General features: G+C 38.6%; 1 protein-coding gene across 2 annotated transcripts in view; it reads right to left on the bottom strand.

Moving 5' to 3' along the window:
• LOC140237242 (cAMP-dependent protein kinase catalytic subunit beta-like) overlaps positions 1–18,001 on the bottom strand; it is a 151,905-nt gene that overhangs the window by 12,322 nt on the left and 121,582 nt on the right. For both annotated transcript variants that reach the window (XM_072317186.1, XM_072317187.1), the window contains 3 exons: positions 6,493–6,619; positions 5,093–5,188; positions 3,281–3,403 (listed from right to left, as the gene is read on the bottom strand). In XM_072317186.1, the coding sequence (XP_072173287.1) occupies positions 3,281–3,403; positions 5,093–5,188; positions 6,493–6,619 (346 nt within the window). The remainder of the gene's footprint in view (positions 1–3,280; positions 3,404–5,092; positions 5,189–6,492; positions 6,620–18,001) is intronic.

Below are 18,001 nucleotides of genomic sequence, written 5' to 3'. Positions count from 1 at the left end.
CATTATAACTACAATATGTATTGTTCACTTAATAACACTTAACATTGATTATACTGATTAACATTTTTACATTGGTTGTTTCTATCCCTAACTCACATTACAGAACTATTTTGAAGCACTAAAGTTAGTTTTTTGTTTTATCTGCATAAATTAGAGAGGTACTTCATTTTTATCATTTAGATTTAGAATTTAATGTAGCATCCTCCACGTTTCTTTAATGAAAATTGCACTACATAGTGCTATGAATTCTTAACAAAGAACGTAATCAGCCTAAGTACTATTCTAGGTAATCTTTACCGTGGGTGAACTTAACAACCTTTGATTCCACGGCCGACAAGATTTCTTCACAAGTGCCTTTTTGAGCATATCAAGGTACAGTGCCATTTGCAATAAATGTATATAATGCATGACAGCTTATACTAGTGTTATCCAGGCAGCAAATGCTCAGAGGGATACAATAAGTAGAGTGTTTGACACACTTGGCTACACACTAAAACACACACACACACACACATGTAAACACACACTGAAACACACACAGGGACACATGCACACACCCCTCGTTACATAATATTCTCAGCAAATCAAATATGCATAGTCTGCATCAAACATACTAATCTCTCCCTCTCTCTCTATCTCAATCTGAATGAGCACACTCCAGTAATACTCCCAATACTGTCCCTGCATCCCATCAGGATGTCTAAGCCAGACATGCCGTCTAGAAAGGGGGCACCGCTGATTGATGATTAGCATAAAGGACAAAACTTCAAAGGTAATAGTCCTCATCTGCAGAGCATTGGGGGCATGTCCAAACGAAACAGGCTAATTATGCCTTCAAATCGCCTAATTTGTGCTGAATACGTCGTGACATTCTGGTCAAATACAACTTCATATTTCCTAGTATGAAGTGGCAGGTACGTTTGGCAGAGAAAAAAAAATACGAGAAAAATAATTAACATTACAGTTCCATGCATGACAGGTCCTCATTAGCAAGAGAAGCAGCATTTTGATTGTATACATGTCATTTCCAAATTTCCATTCAAATCACAATTTGCAATGACAAATTATGGGTTAAATGAGAAAGATAAACCTATATATAGATATCTCAGTTGATCTGTATTCTTATTTGGCTCCGTTAACATATTATCCTTGATAACAAACTCATACATTCCACAGTATGACCTCTATCCATTTCCTTTATCCCAAATCTTTATGAGCAAAATGCACTGTCACAGTTATTACAAATTGCATACAGTTTGATCTAGTTGAATCTTCGACAATTTCTCGACTGACCACAAAAACATGCCAGGACTTCACAGCCTTGCAGCTCCAGGCATTTAATAGAACAAAATAATGTAGTACGACCTGCGAACACTGTATGTCTTTGTACGTATGCTATCACAAAGTGGCTGGACCACTGAAGTATCAAGGGCTTCAACCACACACATTGAAGGAGTTGATATGAAACTAATGAGCCTCAATTCAAAATATGTTGGTATTCCACATGGTCATAAACCCTGTGGCAAACTTTTTAATCGACTAAAGTAAAGAATATCACTGGGGTAACTCCAGAACATCTCCAGGGTCACAAGGACAATGTGCCAGGCAGTATTCAGTACTGTGCATGACTCATCTACAGTTCAATGTGCTCACCACAGCAACACAAACACATTAGTGCACAGATAACTAAACACTCCTCGAAGCTCCCAGAGTACAAACATGGCGAAAGAGCTCTACAGGATGTTGTGAAACTGGATACTTTTTTATGATTATTTAATGAAAGACAATTTTTAATTCAGTTTTGTTTTAAAGGAGCTGTCATTAACTTCTTGTTAATGATGGATAATGCAGCCACTGTAAACAAACAGTACAGGATTTCGTAGAAAAGCCTTAAGTAAACAGAACCACGGCAGACTGTTGAACTCAAACACTGTACTCTTGATAGCTAGTCATAGAGAGAAAAATATGAAGGGCAATGCTATGCTTGTGCGATAGTAAGAGTTTAAAGATGAATACCTACGTTGATTAATTGCCATCATTTTGGCAGCAGAGCAGGTTTTGTCAGTACCTACTTTGCACACCTGCATGTTAGCTTTCTTTGCTCAGTGATCATAGTGAAATTTCATGATCATGATAGTTAGGGGGGGGGGGGAGAGAAGGGTTCTAAAAATGTTCTGGCATTCTGCTGCAAGCACCATGAAAGGTACTCGGGATTTTTGCAAGTGATGAACACCGAATCACAAGAAAACATTTCAGGGACATAGAAAACACCATCAAGGAGGTGTATACTCTGGCCAATACACTGAGCTGCACGCTGCTGAAGCGGTTAAATGGTATCAGTCTGGGACCATGCCCCATCTAACTGCAATCTGGCCAGAAAAACTGCCAGATTCCTGCACCAAAAAATCAGCATGTTTGTTGAATCTATGCCAACTGTGTTTGTGCTGCTAAAAATTTTATCTTCACTGTAAAGCCACCAACCATTTCCCCCACTGACACACACCCACACACACACTGCATTCACGACTGGGACAAATTTCCTCTTTGCTACCCTGACAACAATCAACCTTCTAAATGATAATTCTAATGATGACTTCACCAAATCATTCTGGGATCAATTGTGCATTCTGTATTTGCTGAACTGTTGATCCAACCGTTCATTGTATCTCTAGGACAAACAGGACCAGATCAACACATCCTCCCTTAATTGAATCTGTAATTTTGATGATTTAGTTGTAAAAGTGAAAATTTTTGCAGTGTTGAAATTTGTGCACATTTCGCGCAACCAGAAACTAGCGCGAAAATAAAAGCACGCGAATAATTTTGCTTGCCACATGTTTCAGTACTTACTGTCTTGATTCTGCGAAATAAATACACGCGAAACTCTTCTTCTCCGGCCAAGCATGAAAAATTAGTCACACAAAAATATCCACTTTTACAGTAACCCAAGACCTGTTGTACAGAACCATACATTATATTCCTTGCTATTTGTACAGGCTTTTGTTGTTTGTTTCATGTTTTTGTTTTTGTTTTTGTTTTTTGCGTGTGAACAATACGGTTAATTTCTATTCCCCAGTTTCTATGTTCTGATACCACAATGAAGAATTACTAGATAGATACTCTTCTGGGCCAATTACTGTACTGCTGGGATTTTTCATCTTTATACCAAGCCTTAACAGAACCAATTACATGTGTACAAGCCTTGTTAGATGTGTTCAGCGACCAATGACTGGAAAGCTTTTGGTCAACTCATGCGATGGATGCGGCATAGAGTGCATACCTTTCCTGAGACGATCTTCTCGTAGATCTGGATGGGCTGGTCAGCGAAGAAGGGCGGGTAGCCTGCCGCCATCTCGTAGATGAGTACGCCCAGGGCCCACCAGTCAACTGCCTTGTTGTAGCCCTGGAAACGGTGTAAATGCAAGCAGACAAAACAGAATAGAAGAAGAAAACATTTCAGAAATTCAATATTGTACACTAGGAACAACACAACAAGAACAGGAATAAAAGAAAGAAAAAATAAAAAGGAACAAAACAGACCATTAGTGGCAAAGGTTGCAAGCTGTGTTATCACATTTTGCATACTTCCATGACTGCTACTCTTGTAACATGTCCTGAAACCTGGCCATTAGTGTTTCACAAAACCAAGGTTATGGTTTACAAGGCAATTAGTTAAGTAAACTGTCCTGATTATGCAAGACCTCATTGTTGAATTTAGTTTGAGTTTATATCTTTTTGGCATGGTCGCTAACTTCAGCTGAAGGCTGTTCTTGTGTGAGTCTGTAAAAACTTAAGTTTTGAAGTCTTGTTTTTGTTTTTTAATGGATGCCCTTCTATCCTGTCATTTTATCTGATTGATATTACATTATGTCATGATGTGTCCACTTTTGAATGATTGATTTTTTTTTTCTATACAACACACGGCTATTTAAATCTTTTTTTCTACTTCGATCAAAAGATACATAGAAAGAGCAGTATGGTTGGACCTACTACTAATCGACCGCCTAATGTTTATTTGCTTGATAAGAATATTTAACACTGAAATTCACCTAAAAAAACTGGACCTACGTGATTGAGAAAATCCAGCTCTATCAAATGCCGTTGTTCCCTTTTCGATTCGAAGTTTCAGTGCAAAAATATCGCCGACGAACTTGCGTGGCCTCGTTTCAGCTCCCCGCGGTAAATCGCGTTTTTAGGATCGACCGCTGATTTTGCATTGACAATGCACGCAAACCGAGTTGTATTGAACACCGTGTTGTACGAAGCTTTTTAGAAGCCTTTTAGAAACTTCCATAGACATTACATTGTGCTGTCATTACGATTCGGTGAAAATATTCATTCGAAATTTTGTCCTTGATTAAAACCATTAATGAACAGTGAATTATCGCGTTTTCCCACACCATCCTAATCTACATTCAAAGCCAATCCATTTTTATGTGCTTTGCGCGCAGAGAAGTGCGTACTAAGTGTTCAGTGCGCGAATTATACGCGGTCGGTTTCAATAAGGGTGGTCGATATGTAGTAGGGCTACTATACATCAAATGGTCAGTTCTGCTTTTTGGTGGATACAAGACTCGTTTATGAATCAGATCATATGCGACATATTCTTTGCAATACTCACAATAGAATAACATCTAAAAAGAAATGTACCTTAAAAATATTATTATTTTATCCTTTCCTTCTATCACTATGTTGATGTGTTGCTGTTTGCATTCATTTTAATTTTGTGAAATGCTTGACAAGATGAAATGGTACGAAACTGTATGAACTTTGCTGGAACGGTACATTCATGAATCAGTGGAGTCACACCTTTTATTGAAAGTCTTTCAATCTGTACAGTCGTTATACTAGCCAATTAAGTCACAGAAATACAGCCTTCGTTTTCATCAAATTGTCTTATTTGGGTTGTTGGTGCAATACCCACAGAAGGTTTAGCATATGAGACTACTTCTTCATGGTGTGAAAGATGTACAGACAATGATCGAGTTGGGTTAATCACAATTTCTCCCATGGCAACTGGGGAATTTCCCAAAACGCAACACACACAAACACATACATGCACAAACACACAGAAAAAAAAAAAAAATCTTACCTTGCTGAGGATGATTTCAGGGGCTAGGTACTCAGGTGTCCCACACAGGGTCCATGTTCTGCCCTTCACTCTCTTGGCAAATCCGAAGTCCGTTACCTGGAGCATGATCAGAAATGGCCCAATGAGGGAGGTGCTGGGACTTGGGTCAAGGGGGTATGTAGTACTCTTTGAAGGGGGACAACATCTGGCCAATTAAAGTCGACTCAATGAGCACGTACATGCCAATATTTCAACATGTCAGTAATCCAAGACAAAGAAACTTTAATATTGTAAAATGCATCAATCTTTCCTTCCATCACTATGTTGATGTGTTGCTGTTTGCATTCATTTTCATTTTGTGACATCTATGCTTGACAAGATGAAATGATATAAAACTGTAGGAACTTTGCTGGAACTGTGCATTCATGAATCAGTGGAGTTATACCACAGTCTTTCTTACAATCTTTATGGTCATGATACTAGCTAATTAAGTAAAAAAAAAAAAAGAAGAAAGTACAGCTTTTATATTTCACCAAATTGTCTTATTTAGGTTTTGATAATAACTTGAACTCAACAAACATGCTAATAGCTGATTAGACTTGATGGTTAATTGGTGATATAAGTATGGTTTTAAGAATCACATACAAAAGCTTAAAAAATTGAATATCACATACAAAAAACAACAACAACCAAAAACCTTTGTTCTGCAGAATCACTACAAAATCCTATGTAGTCTGTGAACTCTAGCATGACTGTAGCTCAAAATGTTTTTCAGGTGCAGATCTTTTGATTATCATGTTTTAACTGTACTCCTCCCATGGCAACATGATATCAATTGCTTACCTCAACTGAATAATTAGAGCCTCTGCTTGAAATCGTTGCAACATTGATTTCCCATTAGACACTGAACATTGCTGGGCATTTTAGCTGCTTCTGCATTATCACATCAACACAGTAGACCAGAGAGGCCCTGACTGTTTTCAGTGGGGGGCATATGGGCGATTGTCTTGTGTACTCTATTCCACACTTGTCTGGAATGGCATGCCTAATTCATCATGACTCTCAAACACCCTTACTTGCACCCGAACATATAACACTGGGCCACATGCTCTGTTTATTCTAGGGTGACAGACAATATGTCGGCCTATACAGACAGCAATTCACTGCTGACATTCATGCCTGCTATCAAATTGCTGGGAATACACTAAAAATTGGGATCTCACTCCGTATACAAATTGCACCCCAGCTGCGGGGAGGAAAAAAAAAAAGGGGGGGGGGGAGAAGCAAGAAAAATCCAGGGCGGATGAAATTTTGTGGGACGTCAATTGATGACGACTTTTCTCGGAATGACCCTCCCAAGATACCACCTTATAGTCATCACGGAATGAGGAAGACAACAAGGAATGCGTGGTGTAACTCACTGCAATGTAACCGTTATCTTGGATTAGGATGTTCTCTGGTTTCAAATCTCTGTATATAAGGTCCAAATGGTGGAGGTACTCGAAGGCAAGGACTATCTGTGCTGCATAGAATCTGGAGTGCGGTTCACTGCAGGAGATAGAATGGAGAATGACGGAGAAAGAGACAGAGGGGGAAAAAAAACACACACATGCTTTAATACCTGGGACATAGACATTAAAATACACCAGAGAATGAAATTTCATTTTCCAACGTCCTGTAGGCATGGTAAGAGGAGGGGCATTGAGTGGCATATGATTTTTTTAATGTCCTGTACAAATACTGGTAGTCTGTGATTGCTACATCAAACAATGATGGGCACTCAATATGACACAAAATGAAATCATCTTAGAATAGTGACATGTCATGGTTTCACAAATATTTAAAAATATTGACTTGTCTGGGGGAAAATAAATTTCCTTTGAGGGAGAGGGAGGCAGCAATGGGGAAACAGTATTCCATTTGGATTCTATCATGATCATGTTTAATTTCCACAAGGTACAGTGTATGTGATCCTCTTTTTTTAATACTTGAAGGTAAAACAAGCAAACAAACAAACAAGCAAAAAATAAAACACTTTCTGCTGCAGACTGCGATTTCCAATGCAATGGCTACGAGATATACTCATTATCCCATGATGCATCACTACGATATCAGGCAGACAGTGTGAGAAAATCCTCATTTCTGCATTTTAAGGGTCTTTCTATCAAAATCATGGCAAGCTTGGCCAAGAGAAGTATATTTTTTATTCTCATTTCCTATGGAACTTGATGACATTGCATATGTGTGCTCATCTCTATTTCTCTCTCTCTGTCTCTCATTGTTGGTGCATGTGTGGGCGTCATACAAACCTACCACAGCAAAAAATAAAAAAAAATAAAAAATAAAAAATAGAATGTTCACTGTATACAATTAAAACAAAAGGAAGTGGGTGAACAATCATGTAGTATGCAGTAATGGGCATTTACAATTAATGGCATTTAAGTCATTTGTATCATGCTTATCACTTGACATGATCGCTACCAATTCTCAAAAATCATCTTCATTCCACATTTAGAAATACATCATTTCTTTCTCTCCTTAATGTCAGTATTCTGTCTTTAAATAGTCTAATCACACCTATAAAAGTCCAGACATGAAAATGATTAAAATCCTGCCAAGTGTGAGGGGATTTTCCCCCCTTCAGAAAATTGAGACCATTGTGTGCTCCGCTGCCACAAGATGCAGCGGGGGTGTCCGTTCACGGGCAATTTCATCACGGTTGCGGCTAATGAGATGAACTCGCTGCGCTTCGCCAGGAGACTGTGGGTGGGAATTGAGCGGACTGGATTGCACTGTGTTGGAACACCCTTCAGCCATGGCGCGATGCCCCACTTTCTGGGGCATCAAATCATGCTGCATCCAGTCTGCAGTCATTTCTCAACTCTGCTCTCATCTTAAAGCTCTACCGTAGCTTTGTTAACAAACACACGCTTTTCGTGCGACTGTGTCAAAAAGGGTATTCTGAACGATTTTCTGCGTTGGAGGCGCAGTACATCCCGATTACAGTGTCAAGATTTCTTGGATGAGCTTTCTTAATGAAATTAAAAGAGAATGCAGGAAAAATTTTTCGAGGTGACATGCCACATATATGGCAAACAGAGGTATCATGTAGATACATAATACGATTAAAGTAGGATCATGCATTATCACTCTCACTTCTGTGCATTTATGAAACAAATCATACCAATTCAGAACTAGACTTGATTTTCAAAGCAATATCTATCAAAATCTTATTCTAAAATACATGCTACAACCCTCCTCACAATAATAAGCATTTGTGTGTGTCTGTGTCTGTGTCCTGTCAAGTATCAGCCAATCAGATTTGAGTATTCAGAGACTTATGTTTAATTTTCTGACTTACATTTGACCTCAGCTTTCATGAAAACAGGGTCCTGGTAAAACGATTTTCAGAATCTAAGTACCTACTCTGTCTCGCTTGAGGCCCCCTTCAGCATTTATGTTGTAAAGACTGAGACCTCTGAGGTAATGATGTGTTAAAGTATGTCCATGCCTATTTCATGTCACCAGATAATAGGTTTCTAATATGCATGCTCATTTTTTCCACTATATTTATAGACCTCTCTAACTGACGCATTACTAAATCAATATCCCACCTGAAATTTTTAGAGCTTGCAGGCAGCAATTTATATTTCAGCCGTAAAGTTTTACCTTGCCCCTTTTGTCTGAAGAATGCACTTAAAGGATATAATCAAATATATTAGAATAATATTAATTGCCATGGCAACCAGCAAAGATCCTGAGAGTTGATGGACAGTTGTAACGTTAATGACTTTAGTTCCTCCTGCAGTATCAAATAACATGTGGTTTGAAGGTGGGATCCTGCATAGACAAATGTTATAATTATTATGCATAATTAATGGAGCACTGTGTGTGGTGGCTGTCATGTAGACAGACAAGTTCCTGTATGTCTGTTGTGTATTCTCTACAGAAAAGGGATGTTGCTCAGTTCTTCCGCATACTGTAAAACGAGGAATATTCACGTGCATTTTAATTTCGCGAGCGCCAAGATTCGCGAAATTAAAATGCATGCAAAAGTTCTTGCCTACACTATGTGCATTGAATGCCGGTGGCAGTTTGCGAAAATTTCATGCCGCAAAAAAGGCCGTCGGCTCCAATTCGCGAAAAATTCATGCCGTGAATATATCATGTTTTACAATACTCACCTAAGAACATTAACATCACAGCAGTACAGTCTTTCATGGAACAGACCTCTGAGACTACATGTAGGGTTTCTGATCCTTTTAACATTTAATAATCAAGAGATCACACAAGCCTTTGTCACAGCCATGCAAATAAAACCATATTCTGTGCAGGTGTAATCTATAATCTCATTCTATATAGTTATGCCTGTAATTTCCACATGTACAAATGTTTCAACCTCCACATAGCCTACAATTCATCTTCTACTCTAGCTCATGATGCTCACAATCTTCACTGCTGTATGGTTCACTTTATGTAAAGATGATCATTTTCCGGGACATCCAACCTTTATAAAGTAAAAAGCAAGAAACATGCTCCTATGCTACCATGAAATAGTATGCCACCCAAGCACACATCAAAATAGCTGCTAAAATTCCCCCCACTTTTTTTTTTTAACTTTACAATGTAAGTAGTTTTAGACATGCCACATCAAACATTTTCTCTGCACATCACACAAAACATAAAGTGCCTTTAATGGTTGTCTTACAGAGATGTCTAGTGATGGATTATATACTGAGCAGAAAGAGGGAGAGACATAGAGGAGGAGGAAGGGGGGGGGGAAGGAGACGAGAGGGAGAGGAGGGGATGGGAGGGAGGGAGAAAGAGAGAAGCACAAACATAACAGCAGGAAAGAGACATGGCACAACACATTTTGTAATGATTTTCACTTTTGAAATTTTGAACGATGAAAAAGCTCAGGTAGGATTTATAGAAATGGGGCACACTAGCGAGTGCATGATAACTTCAGGTACTGTGTTTTTTTCCCCAGGTGGAAAATCTGCAGACCAATCCCAGTTCGTTTGTTTGAATAGATCACCTAGTACGCTGCTGCCAGGCACAAGCGCAGGCTGTTATCGTGGCTGCCATGGGCAACGGGAGCTCGGCTAACCGGTCAATCGCAACACCCAAGTCAGATGCATTTATGAATGGCATGTGTGCACTGTTCCAGCCCTGCCATCACTCACAACAACCAGCAACTTTGAGTTCATCATATCCACACTGTATGCTCCCTACCAAAGTAAGGCATCAACTATCGCGATGTGTGATATCTGATTCTAATACAAGGAATACTAATCAAAATCTAGGGATACATTTAAATGTACCAGCATTAAAAAGCAAAGTATACTCATGGCCTCTCTAAAATTTTAAATGCCCTCACATTTCAAATCCTGTTGAGAGAGAGAGAGAGAGAGAGCTGTACTTATTTATGGGTATAACAGGCATTGAAGCGCATTGAAGGAATTATTCATGTCCTAATCACAGAAGCATCTACATTGTACAGTGTTTGCATTTTGATTGTGGTTGGTGTTGTTTTTTTTTTCCTGCTGCATATGCCATAGGATGAAAACATTTTCATGTGTAGCTGACTAACATTTTTTTGGTTGAATGACTGTGAATACAGCATACAAATCTCTGCACAGCACAGGACTTGGTGAACCAGAATTAAGTAAACATGAACTTCATACGCCTACTGTCTGGAGACATTGTAATCTAAACATGAATAGAATGGAGTTAAACTGCTCACGAGCGGAACATAATATACATGTCCCCCCCCCCCCCATGGTCTCAGCAACAATGTAGATCCTCAACACCCATTGTTATCAATGGATGTTCACAAGAATGGAATGAAACAAGCTCTTATTTTCATGTACAGATATTTTCGTGAATGAGGAGCTCACAGAATTTTTCGTGAAAGGTTGTTTTCGCAATGTGACATAGAGGCTATCCTAAGTGCACTAATGCCTATCCATTTGCAATATTTTTGAGTGTTGCTACACTGTACATTTGCGGCCCAACAGTGATTTGTGAAATTTGTGAAAACTAAACCTTCATGAAAATACATTGTAACAGCTTTCACAGTAGTTGTCACAGAGAACACCCACCCCCCCCCCCCCTGAAAGGAAATTGTTTTTCTATAAATCTTCTATAACTCTTAACACTAAGCATCACCTCATATTTGAGTCAAATCAGAATGAAGATATCAAAATAAACGGCAAGCTAGAGAACAAGTAAATGACCCAAACTGATTCTTAGGGATAACAGTAGAGTACAAAATCTGGGTCACAAGAAAATGAATGGATTATCTTGGGATCAACTCAACATTTGCTTTGTGCAAGAAAGCAAGAAAAAACCTAAAATCTTCATAAAGGCTTTTGCCTTAAGTTTTAGCTAATGTGTAAATAACAATGCTTTTGGTACACTGCATATGTATGCTTTGTCAGAGTTACAAGAGTATTCAAATATTTCATTGAAAGTACATAAAATGATTGACACCAACATTGTATTCTAGAGCATACAATGTGTCCAGCTCAAGATAAAACACTCATACAAGTAATCTATATGTCTATAGACAGCTTCTTTCAGCCACAAAAGTCACCACTGCAGATGACTCATTTCTTTCCGATGGATATGAGATATTCTTCAATTTTCACAGTTCTCTGTAGCTTCTAAAATCTCTTTCAATTTATAATTTTCCTTCCTATGGTAAATCCTCCTCATTACAAATGAAAATGAATTCAGATGCCTATCAACTGCTGAGACTATTCTACTAATTGTGAAAAGCTGTTCAAATACACATCTAAAGTCTTAGCTCTGTTAATTCCAAAATGCAATTTGGTACTCTATCTTGAAAGGTTTCTTCATCACTAACAATGAAAAGAGCTAGGGCAGTATACTATAATCTGATTGGCATGTACAAACATATACAATGTGTAAAACTAAAATGGAAGAAAAAGGAGAGAAAAGTAAAAGATAAAGAAAATCTGGCATGCTAGTGAAACCTGCCTGAAATAATCATGACAAATTTGATTTTAATAGCAGCAATGTGGGCAGATGGACAGCAAAAGTTAAATGCTATGCTACTTGTTATCGAACCCTTCCACAGTTTAACTTTGCCAGCAAACTCGCCCATGGCCATTACGACCATATCGATTTTGTATGAATAACAAAATGCTCTGAATACAAAAATATCGAACATGGAGTGGAATATACACATTTATTTGTTTTATCGCCAGTCTGCTTTAAAGCAGGAGTTGATTTCTGGCCGAGCAAATTCTGTATGAATTTTAATCATGAATTCCTACTTTAAATTTTACTGTGTAGTCGACATACTGACAGGGAAATGAATACAATGACCACTTTTAAATAGAGAAAGGTAAAAAAAAAAAAAAAAACAACAATCAATGGAGAGGAAATTCTCACTGATATTGACAGTGATTATTAAAGTCTGTGTGTCCCTTCTGCAACCCTGAAAATTAGATTCCTTTACAGGCTGGTATATCGTATGGGTAGGTATAAATTCAGACCTTCTCCCAGAAAAATAAAACTGAAACCTCTTTATGATGGAGGGGAATAAATAACTACAGATTTCCAATGAATTTATTCTAACCCCGTAAATATTCCAACAGCTATTCTCAGTAGAAAAGAGGAGCATATTTTCAAGTGACATGGGGGTTAGTTTTTTATTTCTTCTTTAAAAACACTGAGATGTATCACTGTATAAAGATTAAATACATAATGTTGGGAGGCAATATTCTTCAACTACTGATTTGCAAAATTTTGTAACATTTCCAAACGGGGTACACAAACTATTAAAAGAGGCAATGAACCAGCAAAGCATTTCAACAGAGATGTTACAGTTGGGACAACTTTTTGATGGCTTGTAAATTTAAGTCCAAGGAAATGATCCAAGTAATATGCACTGCAGTCAGAGCCTCTTCATCATTATGATGAATTCTGTTCAGATTTTCACTTAATATCTGCTCATCTAATATTTGCTGATCTTTAATGACAGCTATCAGTAAAAAACAACTTTCTCTACTGGGACAAAATCTAACATTATGGGGATAACCCTGATTAGTGCACCCTCTCCATCTAGTAATGTACAGAATTTCAGCTCATATCAACCAACAAGTTTAGCACAGGGGACATTCCTTAAATCTCCTCTTTTTTTTTAAACTTTGCTGAATGCCACAACCCTCTTCTATTTGACGTCATCATCAAATTCCATGGCAATGGGTGTTAGGTATTAAAGACCATGAACAGAATGGGAAGAGCCATCACCTGCATTTTTAATGTAGTTTTATAATACAATACAGTCTATGCAGTGAGTACCAATCTTTGTCCATCCCATACTCTGGCGGATTAGGCATTCTCACGGAAGTTACGATTTCAGAGGTATGAAAAGGGAGAGGGTAAAAGATATGAAAATCAATTGCTCTTTAGGGACTTTCCTAATACATGCTGAGCTGATATCCTGAGCGTACTTCCTTTTCATCCAATGCAAGAGGCAAAATATGAACTGTGTTCATCACGACTATGATGTCACAGACATTACATTACAGGCATTGTACTGCATACCTGCCAACATTTCAAGATGAAATATCTTTAATACTCGCGGATTGCAAAAATCTTATTTTATATGCAAACTGAAGTTAAAAATCTTACTTTCGGTCAAATCTTCAGAAAATACACATGAAAGGTATATCTAAATATTTCTTAGAAATCTGATTTCTCTGACAGAAAATCTGATTTTGCTATTTTTAACGTAAAAAATCTTACTGAATCTGATAAAATCTTACTAGTTGGCAAGTATGGTACTGTCTTGCATATGCCCACATTATAAAAGAAGAATCAATAAAACTATGTATTGCATTATCTAACTAAACAAACACAATAAAAATATCTGAATGGAAGCTCAGGTACACTTTATATCTACTCCATTTATTTTCTATCTATTTTTATATAAATTTTACATTTCCAATTTGTTTATATATCTATTGAATGGGAGGGTGGTCATTGCTTGAAGCATCCTCTGCTTTGTGTACTGTCACATACAAATTTCAATGCCTTAAAATTCTAACCTTGTACATTTTTTAACTGGTGCCTATTCAATGGTTTCCTATTCCAAATATTTTAAAATATACTCATATGTAATATAAATGAATATTTCTTAAAGCCGTGATAATCAGGGCTTCTGGTATTCCATGAAAAGCATGCACATATCAAAAAGACCAACTTGTACATCAAGAGGTACACTTGATTTCTATGTTCTGTCCTTCGAGTCTTCATTCACGACAAACCCCCACTACAAGCCCCTTCCCAAAATATGCCTGATCGTAATAACGAATGACAGCGCATACTGGATGTATCATCCTAATGCACTGACCATCTGTTGATCACATTTGCATGCATGCACAGTTACCCTTGACTGCACACTAAATGCCTACATTTTCAGCCACACGCGGCAGCACTGGCATTGAGTTTGCATAAACCTGCACTCGCATCCCACATATTCAAAGGCACAAGGCTGTGGCAAGATCTGTGAATGGCGCAGGAGGTGTGCCAAGAAGTATTCAACCTGCTTGCCTTTGTAAAACAAAACTGTCACTCTGAACTGGAATTTTTAATCCAAACAAAGTGCTACTCTTTTTGAGTTCACATTCTTTTGAGTGACTGATGATTAGTTAAGTACCTCTTGGAAACAAAAGTATGACTTGCACAATGAGTCTGTCATATTTTTGTACTACAATTTGTATGCTTGTACAACTTGTAAAACTAGGATATTGATCAGAGAGGCCATCTAATCAACTGAAAAATAAAATTTCAAAATAATTACCCATTAGAAATAAAAAATTCAAAGCACACAGCTGGCACCTTTGCAAACATACATACATACATACACACATGATACACAAACACATGATACATAACTACACACACACACACATTCCCATAATAGCATGTACAGTTTTCATTGCTGTATTGCTTTGCGCCTAGCGCCTAATAAAGATTTTGCAAGGCCATCAGCTAACACAACAAATGCTGCACAATCGGCCCACTGGGATTAATCTCAAGGTATTGACTATAACAAATGATTGGTCCTATCGTCAGATCACCAATGACGTGCTATGCGCACATGTCTTTCTCAACTTCAACTGACATACTACATATGCCTCCTCATCAATGTCTTTTTTTTCCCCCCTGTGGCAATGATGTAAGCATATGGTTGTACACCTTTTCCAGAGTCAGTGCCCAAGTGTTTGGAGGGGGTTGCAAATTCCAGGCTTACGGCACATAACCACAACCGCTTCACGTAGGAGGGAAAGGCAAGGGGGAGAGAGATAGCGCACGTCCTGACGAGGAATGTTTTCCCTTTTTCTGCACAAAGGATGCACTGCTCAGAAGAGCACTATGAAATAGTAATATCACAACCATTGTATTGGCTTCATTGTCACAATGACCTAATTCATGATGATGCACCCATTCAGCACCCACTCCCTCATCACTATATTTAGCCAGACCCTGATAGACTTGGCTGTCCCATGTCCTGTAAACTCATTCAATATCTGATGTACATGTACCTTATACTACAACAACTCCCTCTATACTTTCCTTGAACTTCATTCAAGGGTCAAGGTCCACACAGAATTTGACATATGATTTGTATTGTTACAGTAGTCCATAGATATTAGTCCCTCATACAGCTGTCTGGGTCTACAGAAGGGTATAATAAATCACCAACAATCAAAACGATCAATATTTTGTTAATTACACATCTCTTCCTCTAATACTGTGTGGCATTGTGTTCTTTGGTTTAACAGTGGGCCTGAAAGTGGTTTGTTATGCTACCACCAATAAAACACTTCATCATCACAGGACATTCCCAGATCCACAGAAACGGCTGCTGACCACCTCTCAGATACAGCAACAGAAATGCATGCTCTCACTATCATGTCATTACAGTCATCCTTGTTGCTGGAAAAGACAACATGGCAAGTGAATGCATACCAGCCACAGTACCTGTGCTTCCTGAATATGCAAGGGCCACATAAGCAATACAAATGTTTTTCCCTCAATGCCTTTACCAATCTCCCCCCCCCCCACACACACACACACACAACATACCATCCATGAACCCACATCTATTTTTGATTCAGCGTGTTGTAATTAGAATATCACTCACTAGCCTGTTCAGTCAACTGAGTGCTGCCCTTGGATCAGTGTGCGATAACATTCCATCATCATCCACCATGATTCGGTGTACAGTGTGTATCAGGAGACCCCGCGAGTCCCATCCCATTGGGAGGCGAGATGGCTTAAAGGAATGCATCCGCTTGTCTGGTCTCTCCTCCACTCCTCTGGCTGGGTTGAGGCACAAGGAGGAGCGAGATGGGCTGACACGCCAGGCAGGGGATGCCTCACATGAGTTTGGAAGGGCAAGGGCAAGGACAAGCCACTTATGATAGAGCCAGGGAAGAATTCACAAATCTCACACTGGCTGGCAGGACGATGAAACAGGAATACAATCTTTACCCTCCCCCCCCCCCCCCAAAAAAAAAAAAAAAAAAAAAAAAAAACCAACAACCCGCAACAACAACAAAATACACTCTGGCAGACATGAGAGGAATTTGGAAGCCGGGAACTGATTTACACAGCAAAGGAAGATAGGGAAGCAGTGGAGAATCTTTTCCTAGTCAGAAGGAAGAAGCTACGCATACCCTGAAAAGGCACAACCTTCACTTGCAAACCAGATCAATTTTTTTTTTTGCTCACAATGATCTGCACATGACATCATGCTTTTACACTGCTGAATGTGACTGACATTTTGCAACAAAGGATGTTCTTCCATCTCATCTGATGTGTTGAGCACTGCATTGACGTTAACAATTTGCTCAATAATGACAAGACCTGTTGGTCACTCTGTTCTCTACCAATAACCATTTCATACCCAGCTTCAAACAAAGTGAGGTGTTCAACAAATCACTTGCTGTGCACAGTGCTTTGCACACATCTGTGAAAGAGACAGACATTCCTATAAAGTGGCATTCCGGACGATTTTCATAATTTCACATCATGTAGTACATAAATCAACAGCTTCATGTATAGATTTGTAGAACTTATTGTGGTTCTTGAGCAGAGAAACAGTACTTTCAAAAACCTTAAACAAATTACGCTGAACAAAGATGATGACATAGGAGCCTCACATATCTCAGAAATGTAGCAGTGTCATTCCATTACAAACAATACCGCATGCTTGCAAGCTCACCTGTGTGTAATCTATGCATGCCTTCTTCTTTTGTGCTGCTTCCTTGAGCCACATCTCATGCATTCTTATGGTGAGGCTGCCATGTCATCATCCTTCTTCATTGCAATTTGTAATAAACTTTGAAAACATTCTTATTTTTCATCCCAATCATTATAAATCCTGAAACTCTGTACCCAGTATAACTAATTTATATATGTTCAAATGTAAAAATTTGAAAATCATCCGGAGGTCTCCTTTAAAGTGTGAACTCTATTTGGTACTGTTCACGGTATCACACAGGGTCACAGGTTACCACATCTACAAAATGTGCGAATGACAAGGAGCCTCATCCCATTCACAGCAGTGATATGAATGCCAGTCTGAAACTATACAGGCTGCCAAAAAGCAGCGACATCATGTGTTGCACAAAGGGATGGAAGAAATGGATCCTGCAGTTGTGTTTTGATGCAATGCCATGACAGCTCCGCTCCAACACTTGATTCTTCTCCTGTGCTGCAGCCTACGGCGTAAGCCATTATGGCAGAATGTTGGCAAGACAATGCTGGCATAACCATTATGCATGAATTGAACCTGAATTTCACATCAAAATGTACCTCCTTGTACAAGAAGAGCAATTTTCATTAAGAATCAAGCTTTTAGAATACTGAATAAAACAGAGTGAA

The sequence above is a fragment of the Diadema setosum genome, chromosome 13 (genome assembly GCF_964275005.1).
Source record: "Diadema setosum chromosome 13, eeDiaSeto1, whole genome shotgun sequence".
NCBI classification, from domain to species: Eukaryota; Metazoa; Echinodermata; class Echinoidea; order Diadematoida; family Diadematidae; genus Diadema; species Diadema setosum.
Note: the sequence above shows the minus strand (reverse complement) of the source record. Positions and strands in the feature narration are given on the sequence as shown.